The sequence below is a fragment of the Schistocerca serialis genome, chromosome 11 (assembly GCF_023864345.2).
Source record: "Schistocerca serialis cubense isolate TAMUIC-IGC-003099 chromosome 11, iqSchSeri2.2, whole genome shotgun sequence".
Classification (NCBI taxonomy): Eukaryota; Metazoa; Arthropoda; class Insecta; order Orthoptera; family Acrididae; genus Schistocerca; species Schistocerca serialis.
In genome coordinates, this window is record NC_064648.1 from 79111186 (window position 1) to 79136670 (window position 25485).

At 45.1% G+C, this 25485-nt stretch overlaps 1 protein-coding gene across 2 annotated transcripts in view; it reads left to right on the forward strand.

Moving 5' to 3' along the window:
• Positions 1–22366, forward strand: part of LOC126426815 (serine/threonine-protein phosphatase 6 regulatory ankyrin repeat subunit B-like) — an 81889-nt gene extending 59523 nt beyond the window's left edge. For both annotated transcript variants that reach the window (XM_050088823.1, XM_050088824.1), the window contains exon 5: positions 21794–22366. In XM_050088823.1, coding sequence (XP_049944780.1) covers positions 21794–22280 — 487 coding nt within the window. In that variant the 3' untranslated portion in view covers positions 22281–22366. The remainder of the gene's footprint in view (positions 1–21793) is intronic.
• Positions 22367–25485: the final 3119 nt, after the last annotated feature.

Consider the following 25485-nt stretch of genomic DNA (forward strand, 5'->3'; position numbering starts at 1 on the left):
CCTATCAAGCTCGCTCACAGAAAGATTCGCACCTAAAAACTGGAAAATCGTTCTTGTCACACCAATACCCAAAAAGGGAAATACGAGTAATCCGCTGAATTACTGGTTCATATCACTAACGTCGATTTACAGTAGGGTTTTGGAACATATGCTGTGTCTGAACATCATGAATTACCTCGAAGGAAACAATTTATTGACACATTATCATCAAGGGCTTAAAAAATATCGTTCGTGTGGAACATAACTAGGTCTTTATACTTGTGAAGTCATGAGTGCTATCGACAGGGGATGTCAAAATGATTGCATATTTTTTAATTTACAGAAGCCTTTCGACACATGTCCTCAAAAGCGTCTCCTAGCTAAACTGCGTGCCTATTGAATATTGCCTCAGTTGCGCGACTGGATTCGTGATTTACTGTCAGAAAGACATCGAGTAAAACAGATGTAATATCCGGCGTTCCCCAAGGTATTGTTGGAGGCCCTCTATCGTTCCTGGTCTGTATTAGTGGCAATTGACCCTGAACAAAGAAAAGTATGAAGTTATTCACACGAGCACTAAAAGAAATTCACAAAATTTCGATTACGTGATAAGTGTCACGAACCTGAAGGCTGTAAATTCAATTAAATACTTAGGGATTACAATTACAAATGACCTACACTGGACCGATCACGTATATATTGTTGTGGGTAGAGCAAACGAAAGACTGCGAATCATTGGCAGACCACTTACAAGGTGGAACAGGTCTGCTAAAGAGGCTGCTTACACCACTCTTGTCCATCCTATTCTGGAGTACTGCTGTGCGGTATGGGATCCGTATCAGGTGGGACTGACGGATGACATCGAAAAAGTTTAAAGAAGCGCAGCTCATTTTTTATCACCGCGAATTAGTGGAGATAGTGGTACGGACATGATACGTGAATTGGATTGACAATCATTAATACAAACGCGTTTTTCATTGCGACGGGATCTTATCATTGAATTCAACTACCAGTTTCCTTCCTCCGAATGCGAAAACATTCTGTTGGCACCCACCTAAATAGGGAGAAATGATCATCACGATAAAATAAGAGATCTTGCACAGAAAAATTTAAGTATTCATTGTTCCCGCGCGCCGTTTAAGAGCGGAACGGTAGAGACACAGCCTGATGGTGGTTCATTGAACCCTCCGCCAGGCGCTTTATTGTGGATAGCAGAGTAATCTCGTAGACGTAGACGTACATGGTTTCCTGTCTCATGAATTACCCATGTAGGGAAGAACCCTTCACTTTCATTTCCACGATTATTGTCCCAACGACATAATGAGAAATTCTCTCACAGGGTGTGTGGTAACACCGCAGCTGGGGGAGTTAAATGAGCTGAGATCCGTGGCTTATCCTACTACGAGAGACGTATGTGACAACGTCTATTGGCAGTTTTTGGAAATTGTTCGTGGCAACATGAGCTTCTACGAAAGTGGAAGTCGGACCTGTCGGTGTCCAAGTGATAAAGGCGGCCATTTTGGATCAATAAAAATCAGGTCAATCCTATTGTGTGGGCATGGTTGAGTGGAGATGGACACAGTAGCCGTATATCGACAGCTGTAAAACCTTCTGTAGCTCAGGGAGTTTTACAGGCGAAGTGACATATGTTTTTCTTTTTATTCATCGCAACCCAGTTTCAACGTAAATTCGTCATCACTTCACTTTTCTTCTTTGAAATCATTGATCTATAGTGGTAGTCACCGATGTTTTACTGTCGCTTTGTGAAATAGAAACCCTATCTGATAGTGAACTGATATTGTTGCAAGACACAGTTCAGTTGATGCCTGAATTCAACAGGCCCAAAAGTGGCAATTTAGAGTATTCAATGTGCCTTTACAATTAATCGGAGCAGAATCCAACAAGTTATTGGGCAATACAGGAGTCTCTACCTATTCAAGAGAAAACAAGGAACCCTACCAGGTATTTTAACAATGACAATGGGATCAGTAATATTTCAGTGGACTTAAGAAAACTTATTCTCTCCCATTGATTCAAGGATTTCGGGCTTTAATTACCTATTACGGTCAGCCACAGATGTACGATGTCTGGCGATCCAGGTGGTCAAATCATTTACTCGAGTGGTCCACAAATTGAGCAAATACTTCTCAGAATACTTATCCCAGTCTAAAAGCTTTATATACACAGGCAGTCAACAAAACTTCATCCATGGGTCTGATAATATAGAAAGCTACAGAGAATGTACGCTAAAATTTTATAAGATAGAGAGCCTGATAGGTATTTACCCAATTTGTCGTATACAAATAGCATCAGCCATTTGACATAAGAAGACAACCAACGAAAAGTAAGTGTAACAGGAAAGACTAAAGATAGAGAGCACAACGAAGAATACTTTGTAGATAAACCAGAAACTCATCAATGTAAGATGATGCAGCATAATCAAAAATAATTAATGTATATGATCTCAGGCAAAGTCTGTAAATTATGTTACACGTACTAGATATAAAATTAGCAGAATCTCAGTAGATAAGGAGCTGAAAAAAAATTAGAAAATAAATTATTGTTGTTGAATAAGAGACAAGGCATGGAAAGGGAAAAATATTTCTGCATAAAAAGACTAATCCAAAAAGAGGAGAAAGCTGGCTAAAAAGCGACAGAGAAACATCAGCATGAGGAAATAAACTATTAAGAGCAGGAAATGAAACATATTAAGACAATACTCGATAATGGAGTGAAAAGTTTGTTGAGAGTGAGTTAAGAAAACCAGCCTGGACAACAGATCGTGCGTAACATGGTAGTAATGTGAATAACAATGTACAGGGCGAAAGAGAGCCAACGCTTCCTTTGTGACTAGTAAGAGGTCCTACATAAATATAGGCTTTGGAAGACTAAAAGCGAGAACAGCTTTAAACAAAAATAGTTTACAGTCATTAATACACGGATTTATAAGAATCATAAAACCAAAAATTTGTTAATATAGAACAGTGAAACGTCGGGAATACATTTGCCAGGGTAACATATTTAACTGATTAACATTGCAGGATCGCAAGTTAATGTAAGTGCGAGATAAGCCACTGGACACGTGAAATGCTGGAGCACTGCCAAAAGGTCGAATGCAGGCATGCAAACATGTATGGATTGTGTTGCTCAAGTATCAGATATCAGTCTTTAAAATGAAGTTCGATGCCTGATGCATCCGGTTGGTCAGTACAGGGACGGTTAATACTGTTGGTGAATGATGCTGGAGTTACTGTATGATGATGCCCCATATCTGCTCGACTGGAAACAGACCTGATGATTGAGAATGCCAAGAGCCTTCTCAACACTCTATAGAACATGTTGGGTTACAAGAGCGGTAAGTGAGCGAGCGTTATCCTGTTGAAAATCTACCCCTGGAATCCTGTTCGTTAATGGCAGCAGATTGGGTCGAAACACCCTACTGAAACAGACAAGGTGTGTGGGATAACCATGAGAATGTTCCTGCTGTCATACGAAATCGCACCACAGACCATAACTCCAGGTGTAGGTCCAGTGTGTTAACACACAGAAAGGCTGGTTGTAGGCCCCCAACTGGCCTAATCAAAACATGGCCATTACTGGCACCGAGGCTGGTGGTTTGGGATCAGTGAAACGCATGCTACGGGGCATCTGGTTCGGACCTGTCTTTAAAGTAACCGATTTGTAAGAGTTCATTGTGTTACTTGGTGATAACTGCTGCTCAAACTGCTGCTGGAGACGTATTACAATGTGCCAGAGTAATACGCAGAACAGGATGGTCTTCCCTCTCAGTAGTGCCACGTGGCCGTCTGGAAGCCAGTCTTCTTGCGACTGGATATTCTTCTAATCACCGCTGCCAACAGGCATGTATAGTGGGTACATTACTGTGAAATACACTCCTGGAAATTGAAATAAGAACACCGTGAATTCATTGTCCCAGGAAGGGGAAACTTTATTGACACATTCCTGGGGTCAGATACATCACATGATCACACTGACAGAACCACAGGCACATAGACACAGGCAACAGAGCATGCACAATGTCGGCACTAGTACAGTGTATATCCACCTTTCGCAGCAATGCAGCCTGCTATTCTCCCATGGATACGATCGTAGAGATGCTGGATGTAGTCCTGGGGAATGGCTTGCCATGCCATTTCCACCAGGCGCCTCAGTTGGACCAACGTTCGTGCTGGACGTGCAGACCGCGTGAGACGACGCTTCATCCAGTCCCAAACATGCTCAATGGGGGACAGATCCGGAGATCTTGCTGGCCAGGGTAGTTGACTTACACCTTCTAGAGCACGTTGGGTGGCACGGGATACATGCGGACGTGCATTATCCTGTTGGAACAGCAAGTTCCCTTGCCGGTCTAGGAATGGTAGAACGATGGGTTCGATGACGGTTTGGATGTACCGTGCACTATTCAGTGTCCCCTCGACGATCACCAGTGGTGTACGGCCAGTGTAGGAGATCGCTCCCCACACCATGATGCCGGGTGTTGGCCCTGTGTGCCTCGGTCGTATGCAGTCCTGATTGTGGCGCTCACCTGCACGGCGCCAAACACGCATACGACCATCATTGGCACCAAGGCAGAAGCGACTCTCATCGCTGAAGACGACACGTTTCCATTCGTCCCTCCATTCACGCCTGTCGCGACACCACTGGAGGCGGGCTGCACGATGTTGGGGCGTGAGCGGAAGACGGCCTAACGGTGTGCGGGACCGTAGCCCAGCTTCATGGAGACGGTTGCGAATGGTCCTCGCCGATACTCCAGGAGCAACAGTGTCCCTAATTTGCTGGGAAGTGGCGGTGCGGTCCCCTACGGCACTGCATAGGATCCTACGGTCTTGGCGTGCATCCGTGCGTCGCTGCGGTCCGGTCCCAGGTCGACGGGCACGTGCACCTTCCGCCGACCACTGGCGACAACATCGATGTACTGTGGAGACCTCACACCCCACGTGTTGAGCAATTCGGCGGTACGTCCACCCGGCCTCCCGCATGCCCACTATACGCCCTCGCTCAAAGTCCGTCAACTGCACATACGGTTCACGTCCATGCTGTCGCGGCATGCTACCAGTGTTAAAGACTGCGATGGAGCTCCGTATGCCACGGCAAACTGGCTGACACTGACGGCGGCGGTGCACAAATGCTGCGCAGCTAGCGCCATTCGACGGCCAACACCGCAGTTCCTGGTGTGTCCGCTGTGCCATGCGTGTGATCATTGCTTGTACAGCCCTCTCGCAGTGTCCGGAGCAAGTATGGTGGGTCTGACACACCGGTGTCAATGTGTTCTTTTTTCCATTTCCAGGAGTGTATTTCTACATCACGGAAGGAACAACCAGAATCTCGTAGCCCTAGTACAGACTTCGCTTAGTCTCTATGAGATGTTACTAACAGCGTCTTTGTCGTCTCAAAGGCATTTTTGCCCTACATCAACTCACTGCGTCTAAACTCAAAGATAACTAACGGTCAAGCCCATTACAGCGTGTTTTTAAAGCAAGCCTGATTGGCTTCCTCGTAGTGGTGCTACTATCGCCACTCTTGAGCAACTGCATTGAAATTTGAAAATACATAATATTCCAGATTTAGAAACACACCTACCAACTTTCGCTTATGTCGCACTGCTTCTTCTTGGTGCTGTACTATTTCGAAAGTAAAAGACGTTGTTAACAATGTTACCAAAATCTCAAAAAGTTCTTGAACGACATACTTCACATTTTTATACGTTACTCTAATAAACGTTGGGACAGTGTCTGCTTTTATATACCAATGGGTTAGGAGTGCGCCATCGACTAGTGGTCAAAATTTTCTGTGGCCCAGGTTCCAGCACAGGCACTGCTTAACCTCTGAACAAAAATTAACAGCAGTGTCAGCAAAGACGTCCAGCATAAGAAGTCGCCAAGGCCTTGTCAAATAGGGTGGAGGAACGACAGAGCTTCATGGCACTCCCTTTCCCTTGGGGTGGGAAACTGCCCTTAAAAGGGAGAAGAGTCAGTAATGATCAATGACGCGAGGATGCAGAAGGCAATGGAATCGAATAAATTAAAACCACATAACGTGTATCCATAGGACATACGTCGTTAACAGGGAAACTGTCTTGATGCAATCTGCATTGAGAAAAGATTCTGGGCAAGTTACCCTTTTGGATCTCTGGGAGTGGACTACCAAGGTCGAAGTGACAATGGAAAAGAGACGGAATAATTTAGGAAGAGCTAATCTTCTATGACTTGGAGCTTCGAATTCAGAAGTTTGATCGTAATTACAAAGCTAGGGAGTCTAAAAACGGAAGTGCAGTCTAGATACGGTGAGGGTCATTGACGTGAAACAGAAGAAGGCTAAGGATTTGTCATAAGACACATGGGGGTAAAATCAACAGCCGCAGAAAATGCTGTAATGGGAGTAGGATTCATTATGTATAGGAAGTAGGAGAGAGAGTGGGCTACAGTGGACAGCTCTATGGCAGAGTTTTTCTCACCAGATTCGAAATCAAACGAACGCCAACAACGATAGTTCAAGTACACGTGGTAACGACACAAGCAAAATGAGAAAAGAGAGGAAGTATGCAATTGAAATACAGTTGCAGGGGAAAGAAAATAATAAAGGGTCATGGGGTATATGGGGTGAAAGTCTAATTGATTTCTGCATTGAAACTGATATGGTAATAACAAATACTCTGTTCATCAATCATGTGAGGAAAAAATAAGCTTGGAAAAGACCCAGAGACACTGGAAGATTCCAGCTGGATTACATCATAGTGAGACAGAGATTCCGAAATCAGATATTGGAATATAAGGTGTACTGGCAAGATTTAGTAATTATGAAGAGTAGAGTGAGGTTTAAGAGAGTCGACCAGAAGAATCAGTGTAGAAAGATGTAGCATATTGCAGTACTGAGAAATGAAACTTAAAGTTTACCAACGATATGGATATTGCGGTAAGGAATATCACAGTGGACTGTTCAGTTCAGGAGGAGAGGACATCTCTAGAACGTAAAATCACAGACAGTGGACAGACGAACACAAAGGGAAGCCAACTTCAAAGAGAGTTTAGGTAACAAACAAAAAACTAATACAACTGATCGATGAAGAAAGTATAAAAGTGTTCAGAGAAAGACAGAAGACAGCTGCATTCACTGAGGTGGCCAGAGTCGTGGGATACCTGCTGATATCGTGTCAGACCTCCTTGTGCCCAACCTAGAGCAAGAACGCGAGGTGGTGGGGACCCAAGAAGTTGTTGGAAGTCCCCTGTACAAATAATATGCCATGCTGCCCCTGTAGCCACCCACAACTGCTAAAGCGTTGTTGGTGCAGGATTTTGTGCACGAACTGACCTCTCGATTATGTCCCATAAATGTTCCATGGGATTCGTGTTGTGCGATCTGGGTGGTCAAATCATTTATTCGACTAGTCCACAATGTTCGCCAAACGAGTCATGAACAGTTCTGGCCCACCGACATGATATCGTTATTTGAGAACATGAAGTCCACAAATGGCTGAAAATGGTCTCCAAGTAGCTAAAGATAACTGTCTGCATTCAATGATAGGCTCAGTTGGACAAGAGGACCCTGCCCATTCCGTGTAAACAAAACCCACGCCGTTATCGAGCCAACACCGTTTTGCACAGCGCCTTGTTGCCAATTCGGGTCTGTAGCTTCTTGCGGTCAATACCACACTCGAACAGTACCATCAGCTCTCACTAACTCAATCCGAGATTTATCTGACCAGGCCACCCTTTTCCAGTCGTCTAGGATTCAACCAATATGGTCATGAGACCAGGAGCTACAGGTGATAGCCGGCCGGAGTGGCCGTGCGGTTCTAGGCGCTACAGTCTGGAACCGATCGACCGCTACGGTCGCAGGTTCGAATCCTGCCTTGGGCATGTATGTGTGTGATGTTCTTAGGTTAGTTAGGTTTAATTAGTTCTGAGTTCTAGGCGACTGATCACCTCAGAAGTTAAGTCGCATAGTGCTCATAGCCCTTTTGCAGGTGATAACATACTGTTAGTAAATGCACTTGCACTGGTCATCTTTTGCCGCAGCCCATTGACGCAAAATTTCGCGGCAATTCCGAACAGATACGTAGATATCACATTCTGCATTGATTTCTGCGGTTGTTTCACGCAGTGTTGCTTCTATCTTCGCACTGACCCATTTATGCAGGCACCACTGCTTTAGGTCGTTATGTGAAGGCTGTCAGCCACAGCACTGACCGTGGTGACAGGTAATGCCTCAAATTTTGTATTCTCGGCACACTCTTGCCACTGTGGATCTTGGAATATTGAATTCCTTAACGATTTCCGAAATGTAATGTCTCATGCTTCTAGCTCAAACTACAGTTCGGTGTGAAAAGTGTTAATTCTCGCTGTGTGTCGGAAACTTTTCACATGAATCACCTGATTACATATGATAGCTCCGCCAATGCACTGCCCTTTTATATCTTGTGTACACATTACTACCGCTATCTGTGTATGTGCACATCACTTTTGCACAACTTGTCACCTCGATGTGAATCATTTAGGAATGACATATGTACGATGTTCTAGGTATCCAAGGCTAAATAACTGTAGAAAACTTAAGACAAAACTTTAAACAAACAGTCGTAGGAAGGACTGACACAGAATATAGAAAAGTGAAAACAATAATTACCATGGGAATTCCATTCCCAACGCCAGAAGAGAGAGCAAATAAATGGAAAGATTACATTGACAGCCTCTATGAAGGAGGAACTTTTCTGATGACGCGGTAGAGGTAGCAATCTGTGTTGGCGTGGAAGATATAGACGATGTGCTATTAGAGGCAATATTTAAAAGAGCTCTGGTCTATTTTATAACAAATAAAGCTAAAAGGATACATAAAATTTCATCATGACTAATGAGTTCATAGGGGAAAGTGGCACCCCAACGACTATCCAAGTTCGAGTGTAGAATCTATGAGACTGGCAATGTACTGTCACACTTCCAGAAAGAATATCATCCACATATTTCCAAAGGTAGCAAGGGTAGATAACTGTGAAAACAACAGCACAATCATCTTTAGAACTCATACATCCGAGCTGCTGATGAGAATGATGTAAATAAGAAAGAAACAGAAAATTGAAAAACTGTCAGATGGCGGTCAGTTTGGCTTTAGGAGAGGTAAAGGCGCCAGAGAGGCAGTTCGAAAGTTGTACTTGATAATGGAACCAAGTCTGACGAAAAGTCAAAATACAGTCAAAAGCTTTTTACCTAAAAAAAGCGTTCGACAATATAAAATTCAGCAGGAGCTTCGAAAGTCTTACATAAATATAAGTAACTTACAGGGAAAGACAGGTGGGTTACAACATGTACAAGAACCAAGATTGTACAATAAGACTCGAAAATAAAGATAAAGTACTCAGATTAAAAGTGTGTAAGACACGTTGCAGTCTTTTGCCCCTACTATTCAATCTATTCATCGAAGAAGCTATGATGGAAATGTAATAAAGATTCAAGGATGGGATTCAAATTTACGGTGAAAGAATGCCAATGAAAATTTTGTTGATGACATTGCTGTCGTCAGAGAAAGTGAAGAATTATGGGATCTGTTGAATTGAATGGAGAGTCTGATGAGTAAGGAATATTAATTGAGAATGAACCACGGAAATAAATTTCTAATGAGAAGTAGCAGATATCGGAATTTTTTTCATTTAAATTGGTGGTCATGAAGTAGACAATATTAAGGAAATCGGTAAGCAAAATAACCCATGATATACATAACACGAAGGACATAAAAAGCATACTAGCAAAGGCAAAATTGGTACAACTAGCCAACATAATTCTACTGCTATGAAACATAGGTCATAATTTGAGGAAGAAATTTATGAGAATCTATGTTTGGAGAACTACTTTGTATGATACTGGATCGTAGACAGTGGCAAAACACCGTGACTAAGGAGACTACGAGCGTCTGAGATGTGGTGCTAGAGAAAAGTGTTGAAAATTAGGTGGACTTGTTGGATATGGAATGAGGGGGGTACTCTGCAGAATCAGTGACATGGGGATATACTGACAAGACGAAGGAGATGTAGAGTGTAAAGACTGAAGAGTGTCTTTCTCTTCAGTCGGAAGACAGTTGGAATACGTCGAGGAGTTAATTGAGGATGTAGTGTGTAAGTGCTATATGAGAAGAAGGTTGGTGCAAGAGAGGAATTCGTGTCAGGCCACATCAAACCAATTAGAAAACTACTGGTTAAAATAATCTCATTTGACAGATTAATAGAATATATTTGTACTTAATTGCCTTTAGTTCACAAAGAAAGTTTTATATATTATTCCCGAGGCTGCAACACACAGTTTGCAACATCAAAATGTAGGTGTTGCTGTCACATGCAAATAATATGGCCCGTTTCTCAGTAGACATTCAGTTACATCGACAGTATCTGGACACCCATTAGTGAACATTAATAAGGGATGTGTCAAAGTTTCATCTCTATGAAGGCTTTGACTCTGCTGAGGAAACTTTCAGTAATGCGTCTGAACTTCAGTGGAGAAATGAGAACCCATTCTTCCTCAAAGTTGGACTCTTCAATCTGCAGCGAAGTCAGCTTCTAACTCATCCCCAAAGCAGTTACATTGGATTCAGCTCGGAATTCAGGGCAGAATAGTACAGTCATGGAATGTTGTCTACAAACTCTCGCGTGACAGATAATGATTTATTACAAGGAGCTATGTCTTGCTAGTACAAACAATGTTACTGTATTGTATGCAGTACATAAAGCTGGAAAATGTGATTTACATGTTATCGAATTTAGTGTTAAGCTCAATAGGGGAATGACAACATAACCATGGATATATCCCCATAATGTAACGTCATCTCCTCACTCCTTCACTTCTGGCGTTACACAAAATGGCAGGTAACAGTCATTAACCAAAAACAGAACCTTCCGTCGGTGATTCACATGTCCGGACCATTCGTTTCCACTCATCCATGGTCGAAATATTACTGGTACATCTGTTACTCAGGTGACATCCAGTGTCTAGTGCACATTCTAAATTACTGAACCTCCCTGATGAACCCATTCTGCTATTTCTGGTTCTCTGCTGACAACACATGTGTCTCTGCCTCCTTTTATGCTTGCGGATCGTCCTTTCATTACATTTGTTGGTCGGTCACACATTAGATAAAGGTGTCTAGATAGTTTTGATCCGATTGTGTAGCTTGTCCCCAATGTTATTCAATCCGTATATTGAGCAAGCGGTAAAGGAAACAAAAGAAATATTTGCAGCGGGAATTAAAAGAAATAAAAAGATTGACGTTGTCTGATGACATTTAAATTTTGTCAGGGACAGAAAAGGACCTAGAAGAGCAGCTGAACAAAATGGACAGTGTCTTGCAAGGAGGATATAAGATGAACATCAACAAAAGCAAAACGAGGATAATGGAAGAGAGCCAAGTTAAATTAGTTCATAATGAGGGAATTACATTACGAAATGAAACGCTTAAAGTAGTAAATGAATTTTGCTATTTGGGGAGCAAAATAACTGATGTACGAGACAGAGATGATATAAACTGTAGAATGGCAATCACAAGGAAAGAGTTTCTGAAGAAGAGAAATTTGGTAACGGCGAGTACAGATTTAAGTGTCAGGAGGTCGTTTCTGAAAGTACTTGTATGCAGTGTAGCCATGAATGGAAGTGAAACTTGGACGATAAATAGTCTACACAAGAAGGGAATAGAAGTTTTCGAAATGTGGTGCTGCAGAACACTGGTAGGTGGGTAGATAATATAACTGATGAGAAAGTACCGAACAGAATTGGGGAGAAGAGGAATTTGTGACACAACTTGAAGCAGGGATCGGTTGCTAGGACATGTTCTGAGGAATCAAGGGATAACAAATATAGTACTGGATTGCAGTGTGGAGGCTAAAAATCGTAGTCAGAGACCAAGAAATGAATACACAGAACAGATTCAGAAGGATGTAGTTTGCAGTGGTTACTTGGAGACGAAGAAACTTGCACACAGTAGAGTAGCATGGAGAGTTGCATCAAAGCTGTCTCTCGACTGAAGACCGTAAGAACCTTAACAGTGTATATAAATGCTGTCAGGTCTTTAGTGTGTTCACAAAGCCCAGATCCAGATTGCCAAGAAATTTGAATGGTACGAAAAACGCATTAAATTCGATGTACACTGGTGTCCAAAATTAAAGCAACAAACGGAAATTTTGCGAGTTTGCGTTTATTTTGCCATAAAAAAGTACAAACAGGTCATAGTGAAGTAAGAAAAATGTTAAGAACAATGAACATAAACAACTGCAATATGCATAAAGGTAGAAAAAAATGTTCTTCGTTTTTTCCAAGTTAACAGATTTTCAAACACAATCCAACAAATGGATAATGTGCTCAGCATAGGCTGTGACCACCTCTGGTTCATACAACCCTGACATCGACAAGGCAAGCTGTGAATGATGTCATCAATCTCATGTGGAGGCAATAACACCGTTTCCCCTGCAGAGCTACTCGCAAGTCTTATGGAATTGTTGGTGGATGCTTGAGTGATGCAACCCGTCTCACTACTACATATATTTCGTATGCATACTATAAACAATTTACAATAAATCCATACATTATAGAATGATTTGTCCTCTATAAAATTTACAATATTACAATGCTAATTTATAAAATAAAATTCACGGAAACCTATATACAGTACAATAAAATTTTATACAGTCTTTGTTTCACATGTCATTCTTCCAGAAGTCCACATATGCCCTCGCTACTTCGGTGCACGCCATCAGGTCTTGGACCATGCATGCTCTTGGGTGGTTTAGTAACGGACATCGTCTGGATGCTCCCACATGGACACAAAGCACTTTCACTAATTCTCCACTTGTGCAGATTTCTGTTACATCTGTCCATTCCTGAACGTAGCCTGTTCATGGTTTTCCATCTCTCCCACTCAAGTTCCGCACGATGGCAGCACTTCCTCAGAATCGTTTGCATATTCTTGTTGTTCCTGCCACAGTCTTTTTCTAGAAGTTTTTGGTGAACCTGTGAGTGGTTGGGTTGAGTGGAGAAAACTACTTCTTGACGTAAGGGATTTAGGTAACATTTGGTACCCATGGAGCGGATGACATTGATTTTGAACCTGTTTCGTTCGTTCAGTTCTGCTCTGTATTGAACGTCGGACATTTGGCAGAGCAATTCCTGACAAGGATTGTAGGTGTTCTACTCTTGTTGTCTTAAGACATCCAGTAATATGTCTACACATCTGGTTCAGGACAGTGTCCTGCTTGTTTGTGTGGCATCATTGCTCCCAAACAGGACTTGAAAACTCAGCAGCAGAGTAACAGAGTGCCATTGCGGTGGCGCGTAAAACTTTTGGATTAGCTCGACATTTTGATGTTAGCTTGCCAAGTAAGTTATTCCGTGATTGGATTTCTGCCTTGCTCTTCTCAATGTGCCTCTTGAATGACAGTGTCCTATCAAGAGTAACACCCACGTACACTGGGAGAGGACAGTGTTTTAACTTGTGTCATTCCACCAAACATTCAGTTCTTGCTTCGTCTCTCTGTTGTTAAGATGGAATAGGCAAGTTTGGGTCCTACTTGGATTGGGTTTCAACTGGTTTTCTTTGTAATAGTTGGTAAGATTTTCCAGGTTCTCAGCTAGTATTTCTTCAATATCCTTGTAGTTTTATGCCTGAGCTGCTATTGCCCTATCATCAGCATAAATAAAAGATCTTGACCAGGGACTAATAGGCTGGTCATTTGTATAAATATTGAATAACCTGGGTGCAAGAACACTGCCTGGAGAAGCCCATCTTTTTGTAGTCACCATCTGCTCTTGTTACCTTCGAACTCAACAAAATACCTTCTGTTAAATAGAACTGATTTGAATACAGAAGTGAATTGAGGGCTTTTTGTTGTTTTTTGCACTTTTGCAATGAGATTTCTGAGACTGATGATATCATATGCTTCCATAAAATCTATAAACACCATTCCTGTAGTTGGTCTTTTCTCAAACCCATCTCCAGTATAGTGGGTTAGGCTGAGAGCTTGACTGGTGCAAGATTTGCCAGGCCAAAATCCTGCTTGCTCTTTTATTAGGGTGCCCTCAATCAGCTCTTTGAATCTGTTTAGTATCAAACAGTTTGTATGTTGTACACAACAGAGAGATTGGCCGATAACTCTTAGGATCTTCTGGGTCCTTACCAGGCTTAAGAATTGCAGTTATTTTTGCCTGTCTACAGATTTCAGGAATTCATCGAGTTGCCCAACAGCAGTTCATAAACTCCAACAGCCAAAATTTAGAGCCGACACCAAGACGTATCATCTGTTCATTTTTAATATCATCTAGGCCTGCGGCCTTCCCAGTCTTTAAACTTTTGACTGCTTCTTTCACTTCTGATATTGTAAATGTATGATCGAGTGTATCATTATTTTCTTCATGGAAAGCATCTAGTCTACTCGCATGCCCTTTCTTCAGTCTGTGTTTCGCTTTACTGTTTTTCAGCTACTGGAAAGCTATTTGGTTTGCTGTACTGCCAACACAGCCTGGTGTACCTGTAGGTATACCATCTAATTGTTGAGCAGTCTCCACGCTTTCCGACTACTGTGAGTTATATTAATGCTTTCTACAGTGTGTTACCAATTCTGTCTTCTATTTTCAATCATTGTTGTTATGACTTCTTCTCCATTGTTCATGGGGAGAATGGGTTGGCGTCATAGAGACCACAATACGTTTCGTATTTCTCTTTTGTCTCTTCGCTGTAGCCTTGAATGTACGATTTCCTACATCCTCTCGTATACTCTGCCGTGCTGAGTAAAAACAAACTCACTGAAGTTTTCTAGTAGAGGTGTGTATCCACGACATGCTCTATGGGATTCAAATTGGGAGGTCGAACATACCATCCCAGGTGTGCAATATCTTCAATTTCCAAGAAACCTTCAATCAGCTGATATCTATGAGGCGTACCTTTATCGTCCATCAATACGAAGTGTAGGCCACAGCGGCTCGCAACGACGGCATATGAGGTTCCAAGATCTCGTCACGATACCTTACAGGAGTTAAGCCTTGCCAATTCACCCATACAATGTCATGAAGAGGTGTTCAGCTAGTCCACGTAATCGCTGAGGACACCATTAAAGAACTTCCCTGATATCAGTCTCTTTCGCACGATATTTGGGTAACGAAATCCTGTTCCACGTTCCCTCCATGTGAAAATCCGTCGAGAAACACTCTCCAGACCATTTTGGGACTCACGTGTGAAGATAACATCAGCACACTGTTCGGCCATCGGTGGGATGTTGACGACTTCACTCTACACATTTGTTTCTGTGAAGTGTCAGAGGTACATAAAAACGGGCTCCTGACAACAAGTGGCACTCTGGTGAGATCTTCTGTATAACGTTTGCCTAGATACAACACCAGTGCATCCTGAAAGGTGAGGTGCCAGTTGCCGTGCAGTAGTGCCCTTTTAACCAAATAATGGTCCTCCCTTTCTCGTATCATGCGTGGTCTGCCCTCGTCTTCGAGATACAGTTTCTGTCTCTACAAACAGTCGCCACATCTGATAAACAACAGTGCGATTCACATTGTTGTGTCGGTAGCTGGGCCGACACCGTGAAGTTTAGATGGTTGAAAATGCAAGCTACACTAACGCGGTAGCCGATAGGGCACGCACGGCTAAAGCAGACGGGCGTGAAGTCTGGAACATGAGAACTTATAAATGAATAAGAAGAAAAGTATGTAGATGCTTATTACTTATCTTTTAATTAGTCCTTGGAATACATCTCTCTTGAATACTCGTAAGCTATAGGCACTGATACAAATGGCGCCTTGCTAGTTCGTAGCCATTAACTTAGCTGATGGCTATTCTGTCTCTCGGCTAATGAGAGAGAAAAGCTTCGTACATCTGGTCGGTAGCTAGGTCCTCATACAACTGGGCGGTAGCTAGGTTCTCGTACAACTGGGGCCGAGTGCTCTCTCGTATCACGAGACCTGCCTTGGTGGTGGCGCTAGGTCTGCGATCACAGTGGCGACACGCGGGTCCGACATGTACTACATGGACCGCGGCCGATTTAAGCTACCACCTAGCAAGTGTGGTGTCTGGCGGTGACACCACATTCCTCCCCCGCAAATCGGCGAACGGTCGTGTGATAAGGCTTCCGCCCGCCGTGGGGAGGACCACATGTTGACGTATGCGATGAGGTGGGGAGCCTAACAACAGGCGAGGCTGTGCCACCCGCACCCGGCCATACGGTCCAAGGGGAGCTAGGAAACGCCTGAAAAACTAGCCCAGGGTGCACGTCAACATGCGGTGTATGCGCCCGTAAAGAGACAGGAGGGACCGAAGGGTCAACCTCCATTGCGTCGGGGTAGCCGACGCGCGATGACGTCATGTGGTCCGGAGCGGGCGGGAGTTCCATGGCGGAGGACAGCTGGTCACGGGAAGCGATCGGCGGCGCGTGACCCTGGGAGGCGCTTGGCGGCTGCAACGAAGCGTCGAATGCGGGCGGCGCCGGCGGGAGAACAAGCGGCGGCGGCGGCGGCTGCTGCTGCTGCTGCGGCGGCGGCGGCGCGTCGCCATGGGGCAAAATGGAAGGCATCGTCGGTAACACCTGGGGATGAGGCGAGCCAGTAGATGGGTCCCCAGGGCGCTGACCGGACGGCACCGTCGCTGAAAGCAGACGGGGAGCGGCAGAACCCGAGCGACGACAGAGGCGCAGCTGATTGAGATGCCGACGCAGCTCACCAGAGGCCCCCAAAACCAAATACATCGCGCGGCCGAGGCAGCGAAGAATGCGCCCTGCGAGCCAACGCCGTGAACCGCGATAGTTGCGATAAAATACAACGTCGCCTGGAGCAAAAGCAGGAGTCTGCCGCTGCACAGGAACCTGATGCGGCGGATGCAGCAAAGACAGCAAGGTGCGATGAGGACGACCGTGGAGCAACTCAGCCGGCGAGCGACCATCTCGGGGCTGAGAGCGATACGAAGACAAAAAGAGCAACAATGCGTCCTCCCGAGAATGCGACTCTTTCAATTTCAACATCTGTGACTTGAAAGTCCGGACCAATCGTTCAGCGGCACCGTTTGACTGAGGCGAAAACGGCGCGGATGTCAGATGTTGAATACCATTGGCCTGGCAGAATGACTGAAATTCTGCGGACATGAATTGTGGGCCATTGTCGGAAACAATAGTCTGCGGAAGACCTTCAATGCAAAAGATAGCAGACAACGCTTGGATGGTGGCGGAGGACGTCGTGGAAGACATCCGGACAACAAAAGGAAAATTACTGAAGGCATCGACCAGAACCAACCATCGAGCATTCCAGAATGGACCAGCAAAATCAATGTGCAAGCGTTGCCAAGGGGAAGTGGCTTTTGGCCACGCAAAGACTTTCCGCGGCGGTGCGGACTGTTGTTCGGCACACGCCGGGCACGAAGAACACATATTCGTAATCGCAGCATCGATTCCGAACCAAGTACAGTGCTGACGAGCAAGTTGTTTCGTTCGCACTATACCCCAATGTCCTTGGTGAAGAAGCCGTAAAACAGAGGACTGTAACGAACGTGGGACCACGACTCTGGACTGATCGTTATCAGAACGCAACAACAAAACACCACGTCGAACAAAAAGTCTCTCCTTGTGAGCAAAAAATCGGCGAACCAACGGATCCTCGATCCGAGACTTTGACAAAGGCCATTGCGTAGCAACAAAACGTAAAACAGTAGCAAGGACAGGGTCAGCAGCTGTGGCTGTAGCGACACGACGAAAATCAATCGGAAACGATTCGACCACTTCATCGGTTTCCGAATCAATGAACATGCAAGCAAGTTCGGAAGAATCGAATGCTGTATCCTCAGCAACAGGCAAACGGGACAACGCATCGGCGTTTCCGTGCTTAGCAGTGGACCGATACAAGATATCGTAGCGGTACTGCGAGAGGAAAATAGACCAGCGAATGAATTTCTGCGCTGTACGTGGAGGTACAGGCTTGGTCGGATGAAAAAGCGATGTCAAAGGTTTGTGGTCTGTGATGATGGTAAAGTGACGACCATACAAGAAATCATGGAACTTAGTAACACCAAACACGAGAGCCAAAGCTTCTTTCTCTATCTGTGAATAATTTCTTTGCGCAGACGAGAGCAATTTGGACGCAAAGGCAATAGGGCGATCATGGGAGCCAACTTTGTGCGCAAGCACAGCACCGATCCCGAAATCCGAGGCATCTACCATCAACAAAAGGGGTTTCTGGGGATCGAATGGCGTAAGGCAAGTATTAGAAAGCAACGCCGATTTCAACTGGCGAAAGGCGCGTTCACATTCCGTCGTCCAGACGAACGGAACACCTTTACGGCGTAAGCGATGAAGCGGAGCTGAAATAGAAGAGGCATTGCGCAGAAAGCGATGATAATAATTAATTTTACCCAACACACTCTGTAGCTGTTTCACATTTTGAGGGGAAGGCAATTCTTGTATGGCACGGAGGTGCTCTGGACTCGGATGTATGCCTTGGGCATTAATGACATGTCCCAGGCATGGTAAGTCACGAGCAAAAAACACACATTTGTCCTTCCTCAAGCGAAGACCATCTTGCCGCAAGACCTGAAATAATGTTCGTAAGTTCGCAAGATGATCTTCCTCTGTCTGTCCGGAGATCACTATATCGTCCAGATAGTTTGCTGCAGTAGGGACCGACGCACAAATAGTTTGTAAATATTGCTGAAACAAGGCAGGGGCGGATGCACACCCGAATGGCAGTCTTTTGAAGCGGTACAATCCAAGATGCGTGTTAACCACCAATACGCGGTGGGATTCGTCGTCCACCGGTATTTGCAAGTACGCATCGGCTAGGTCCAACTTTGAAAAATATTTACCCGGGCACAGTTTAGCAAAAAGATCTTCCGGGCGGGGCAAAGGAAAAGTAGCAGTCACTAGCTGTGGATTCACTGTGGCCTTGAAGTCCACGCAAAGTCTCAATTTTCCGGAAGGTTTTGGCAAAATTACTAAGGGTGAGGCCCAGAGAGAAGCTTGCACACGTTCAATTACACCCTGTGATTCGAGATCGTGTAACGTTCTTGCGACCTCATCACGCAATGCGTGGGGAACATTGCGCGCCCTGAAAAATTTTGGTTGCGCGTTTACCTTCAGTTCTAAATGTGCTTCATAGTTTTTAGCGCAACCTAAGCCCGGTGCAAAAATGTCTGCAAATTCGTCACACAGCCGAGAAACACTGTCTGTAGGCACAGTCTGATCCACTGATAGCACCTGATTTACAATAGACATGTTAAACAACTTAAATAAATCGAGACCAAACAAATTCACTGCAGAAGAAGAACGAAGAACGTAAAATGACACAAGTTTTGTTTGTCCCTTGTATGTTGCAAGAAGGCTGCACTGTCCTAACACAGGAATTTTCTGTCCGGAATATGTAGTGAGCTTAACATTTGCGGAACGCAACGGAGGTTTGCCCAGTTGTTTGTACGTGTCATGATTGAGCAACGAAACTGCAGCTCCGGTATCGAGCTGGAATGGTATCACTTTGCCTTCAAAGTCTAAGTCCACAAAAAGTTTATTGTCCTGCTGACGACAAGAGCGACTGTTTTGTGCAATTGGAATAGACACTGGTACAGAATCACTTGCTAATTGACGTGATTTCCGGCGACGTCGACGCACAGTTTTTATGGGACGAACACAGTTACTGTTAGAGAAAGTGTCACTGGACGAAGTGGAATTAACGACATGAATGTCCATAGGCGAAGGTCCACGAGCCTGAGTGTCCTTGGTTCGATTCCGGCGCGAAGCAAAGGGCCTGGAATGATTGTGATTGTCTGATCTGAGCTTTTTCTGGCAAACACTTTGAACATGTCCTTTCTTATTGCAGAAAAAGCAAATAGCTTGGCGTGACGGGCAATGTTCACGCGAATGTCTAGTAGCACACCGCGGGCATGATTTCACTGCATTTGTGTGCTGGCGCGGCACACCTGGCTTAGCACGCGGCGGCCGCCGTGTCGACGTGCGCAAGGCCCGGTTACCGGGCCGCGCAGCGCGTCCAGCGGGCCGGTTAATGTTACACACGGCTGGCGAAGTTTCAAAAGATTCCTGAGCACAGTCAAGTGTGTCCTGTCTATCCAATATGTCTATCACTTGTTGAAGGGAGGGATTCACTAGTTTCAAAATTTGCTCCCGTATGCGAACATCAGAAACGTTCTGTGCAATTGCATCACGCACCATTGTATCTGAATAAGAAAGACCACAGTCACATTCAAAAGCACAGTCCCTAGTAAGTCCTTGCAATGTTGCTACCCACTCCCTATTAGTTTGACCAGCCGTACGTTTTGTACGAAAGAACGTATACCGTTTTGCAACCACATTAACTGTTTCTTTGAAATAGGCATCTAATGCAGACAAAATTTCCTCGTAGGACAGAGTTGCTACGTCGCGTCGGGGAAACAATTTCACTATCACACGGTATGTGGACACACCGACACAAGAAAGCAAAAACGGCTGCCGCTCATTACCTTGAATTCTGTAGGCAGCAAGGTGGAAGTTGAACTGGCGAGACCACTCTTGCCACGTCTCATCGGCTGCCACGTATGGTCGAAAGGGAGGTGCAACAGCGTTTAGTGGCAGCGGTAGCGAAGAAGTGGCGGCGGCCGCATCGGTTTGAATGGTACGTTGACCCTGGACGAGCTGTCCAAGGGCATCCAGTAACGCCTGCGTCTGCTGATTCTGCAAGCGATAAAATTCGGACAGTACATCTGGAGAATGTGGCGAAGCCATGACACAATTAAATGTAAGCAATCAAAAAACACTTTAAATCGTCGCCAATGTTGCAAACGAATTAATACAAACTCTTTTGCTCGTCGCCAATAAATGTTGTGTCGGTAGCTGGGCCGACACCGTGAAGTTTAGATGGTTGAAAATGCAAGCTACACTAACGCGGTAGCCGATAGGGCACGCACGGCTAAAGCAGACGGGCGTGAAGTCTGGAACATGAGAACTTATAAATGAATAAGAAGAAAAGTATGTAGATGCTTATTACTTATCTTTTAATTAGTCCTTGGAATACATCTCTCTTGAATACTCGTAAGCTATAGGCACTGATACAAATGGCGCCTTGCTAGTTCGTAGCCATTAACTTAGCTGATGGCTATTCTGTCTCTCGGCTAATGAGAGAGAAAAGCTTCGTACATCTGGTCGGTAGCTAGGTCCTCATACAACTGGGCGGTAGCTAGGTTCTCGTACAACTGGGGCCGAGTGCTCTCTCGTATCACGAGACCTGCCTTGGTGGTGGCGCTAGGTCTGCGATCACAGTGGCGACACGCGGGTCCGACATGTACTACATGGACCGCGGCCGATTTAAGCTACCACCTAGCAAGTGTGGTGTCTGGCGGTGACACCACACACATTAAGCCATCGGGCCACATCAGGTTGTGACTGTCCTCCTCCCATTCTTCCGATGGCCCTCCACTGCGGAGAGCCTGGTATTCGTCTTCTCTGTACTATACTGCACCATCTGTGACTGTGTCTACAGCGATTGCGAATGTGGAAGTACCCAGCAAACACTACCCCATTGCTAGCTGCACTGACTTCGTCGTGGGCGTGGTTGTCCGTTGACTGGAATGCTAACTTCCGTGTAGAACACGGTTGTGCAGACATCTGTTGACAGTTTGCATGATTACGTCGTGAATTAGGATGGGAAATCGCAGTTAGCTGCTTTCATTTTGGACACCAGTGCATTGCGGTAACCTTCTTGACTTTTAGGGACTCATCACAGTTCTGCTTCTGCCATAGTGTTTCGTCCTCAGATGTGCGTGTTTGGAGATGTTTCTAAGTATTCTCCTTTTGTTGCAGGAATCTTTCTGGAGAAGAGAAGGGCAAGATGCTGGTTGCGGCAGCTGAGGAGGGGTCAGTGAGCAAGGTGCGAACGTTACTGGCAGCGGGGGCGGACGTGGAGGCGATGGACGAGAATCAGCAGAACGCACTGCACTGGGCAGCAGGCTTGGGACACGTGGAGGTGGTGAGGCTTCTGCTGGAGGAAGGAGCTGATGTCAACGCCAGGGACCGCTGGCGGAACACGCCTCTGCATCAGGCTGCATGGAATGACGATGCGACTGTGGTGCGGCTGCTGGCGGCATCCTTTGCCGACTGCAACGCCAGGGATGACACTGGGAACACACCACTGCACGATGCGGCACGGCGTGGACAAGCAGACGCGGCGACTGCGCTACTGGAGGTAGGGGCCGACAGGGAAGTCAGGAATTACGATGGGGACACGCCGCTGGACCTAGCCGAGCGGAACAACCACGAGTGGCTCATAGACATCCTAGGATCAAGCTAAATATAGTGCAAACGACTCTGGAGTAAAATAAAAAAAGCCTTCTATGTGATCTTTGTTACTTATAGAATAAAGAATACAGAAAAGTTTATCCTCCAGTCTTGGTTTGCACCCTAATTTACATAGTACATACAACGACGCAAGTACCATAACACCAAGAGTGTTTATGGACTACCATAAGTTCAAAGAGGGACTCTCCTTTTGCTGAAAATTCAAAACAAACTGAATAATTCTCTGTTACTAATGAACACCAGTTTTCAACAATATTTTCTTACTGAAAAATACTTTTTAGACGCATGTTTGGTGCTATGTGGAACTTATATAAAACTCTGATGAATTTCCTTACATCTAGATCGCCGACACATAACCTCTGTACTTAAAATACATCTTTATTTGAGATCTTTCACTGAATTTACTTCTGTACCTAATGTGCTGACAGTCGAGCAACTTGTGTCTGCAGTTAAAAATTGGTATTATTAAAAGTACTTACGGCACATTAGTTCCGATTCCAGACTGAATTTTGTTGTATACTGTCAAGCCGTCGAATACCGGCGGCCTAGGAAACCTCCTTCTCGGATCACTAGACAATACTTCTAGCAAATCGTAATAAAGAGTTTTATTACGAAATGAATCAATGACATTACTTAACTCTGGCAACAACAAAGAAGTGCTGCAAGCAAAGGGCTACATGCAAGAAAGAAATCTCTTCAGTATACACAATTCCTAAGTCACTGGTCTTGATGTGACTAATCCCTGATGTAGAAGTGGCCGCGACAAGCTGGGAGTGTGCGCATGTTCTCTTCCCCCGAAGGCCGCAGCTGTCGCGTTGTCGTCCTAGACAGAGGTCGGTCGGCGTGATATTGGGTGACGTCTTCTTCACAGCCCTGTCTGCTCTATCGTTCCCGACTGGGTGCCGGCGCTCGACTTTACGCCATAACATTCCTCCCCCCAAAACGACGGACCGTCGCCGTATAAGGAGCGCGATAACGGGAGGGAAGGCAGGAGTGTGGAGGCAGCGGTGGACTGGAAACTGTGGCTGCAGCGGTCGTCAGGTTTCCAGTTGTAGCCCGCCATCTGGCCTGCGCTCAGGTGCAAACGTCCCCCGGAAAACGCACAGAAGGGCACGCACCCAACTCCTGAGACCCATAACCAGATGGAGAAGCCGCAAGCTGCTGCGGCGTTGGCGGGTCCAGCTCCACGGGTAGGACGAGAGGAGGAGGCGACGCCTCCGTCTCCATGCGGTCGTCCCGCGGTGTCGTGACGACACCCTTTGACAGCTGTTGTGGCCACACTGTCCTCGGGATCTATAAATCTGGTGGAAGAGATACACAATGATCACTGTGCACATTACAGTGGCGAATTTGATCCAGATGTCGGCGCTGCAATCCGTCTGGGCCTGAAATGAGATACACGCAAGCACCAAGTCGACGGACGATCTCACCTCGCGCCCACCGTCTGCGTCCATACTTCGACGCCGGATATTGAGGATGGTGGAGCAGGTGGAGCAGTGTCCGCTAGCGATGGTCCATCTTGTGGATGCGAACGATAGGAGGTGAGAAACCGTTGCCATAAGCGTATACCACAAGCAACAAAAAAGATCCCACAAAATCTATGTGCACACGTTGTCATGGTGATTGCGACTTAGGCCAAGAAGAGAATTTTTATGGTGGAGCGGATCGAATTTCCCCACATGCGTGACGCTGTTCTATTTGGCTGTCCATACCCTCCCGAGTACAGTCTCGACGCTCTGTTTCGTAATTATCCCCCAGTGTCAGTCCACTATCATTCTGAACAAGTATCACCCCTCGCTTATTAACGAGGCTATGCCGACGTGCAAAGTATTGGAGCGCTACGGAGGTCTTAATGCTATACTATGAGCGAGGCAAAATTGTGCGAATGTAGTTTAGCAGAATCTCCAAATCTGAATCAGCTTCCGTGGCCTGTGCAATTTTCCTGCTGTTCAGAGGCAAAGGTTGAAGCAATTCAGAATCCTGACCATCGATGTGACAACAAAATGCTGCAGAAGCGTCAAAGTCTGTATCAGGGTCAATCGTAAGACATGAAAGTACGTCCGCATTACCATGTTGATCTGTCATAAGATTTACAATCTCGTACTGATATTGAGACAACAACAAAGCCCATCATTGCAATTTTTGGCCAGTAGGTACAACGACTGAAAAGGCTTGTGATAAGTTACGAAGTAGAATTTCATGCCATACAAATAGTGGTGGAATTTGGTGACACCATGCACTATAGCCGGTGCCCCTCTCTCTATTCGTGAATAATTACACTGAGCTTTGGAAAACACTTTTGATGCGAATGCAACAGGCCTGTCTTTATCACCAAATCTATGTGAAAGAACTGCACCGAGTCCATAAGAGGAAGCGTCAACTAGCAATACAGTTTATTTGTCAGGATCAAAGTGAACTAAGCATCGATCACTGAGCAACGCATCTTAAAGTTCTAGAAAAGCTACTTGGCACTTATCTGTTCAAACAAAGGGGACATTCTTGCGACGTAAGCGGTCTAGTAGAGCTCCAATTTCTGCAGCATTCGGTATTAACCGAGAATAATAGTTCATTTTCCCTAAAACTGACTGCAATTCTGTGACATTGCGAGGAACTGGCAGGTCTCGTATGACTAACAAATGCTACTGAAGAGGATGTAAACCTTGACTGTTTATGACAAGACCAACATACTGTAACTCTTGTTTAAAAAAGAATCACACTTGTCCAGTCTACACTTTAGTCCTGCATCAGGTAACACACAAAGCACGCAAATTTGCAGTGTGTTCTTCAGGTGCACGACCTGCTACAACAATATCGTCCAAATAGTTTGAACAGTTTGGCACTTGAGCAGTCAGCTGTTCCTAATAACATTGGAAAGCATCATGTGTGGAAGCACTGCCATTAGGCAAACGCAAATATTTAAACAAGCCCAAATGAGTATTCACTTTACACACTTTTCGAGATTCTTCATCGACGCGCATCACACAAATCAATTTTTGAACAGTAGCGACCAGCGCCTAATCTATCAAAGAGATCCTCTGAGCGAGGTAAGGAGTAAGTATGAATCACAGTTTGTGGGTTGACCATGCACTTGAAGTCGAAGCAGAGGCGAATGCGACCTGAAAGTTTGGAAGAAAAACCAATGGGAACAATAGCTCCGCTAGCTTGCAATTCTTTATTTCCAGCGGCTATTTCGTCCA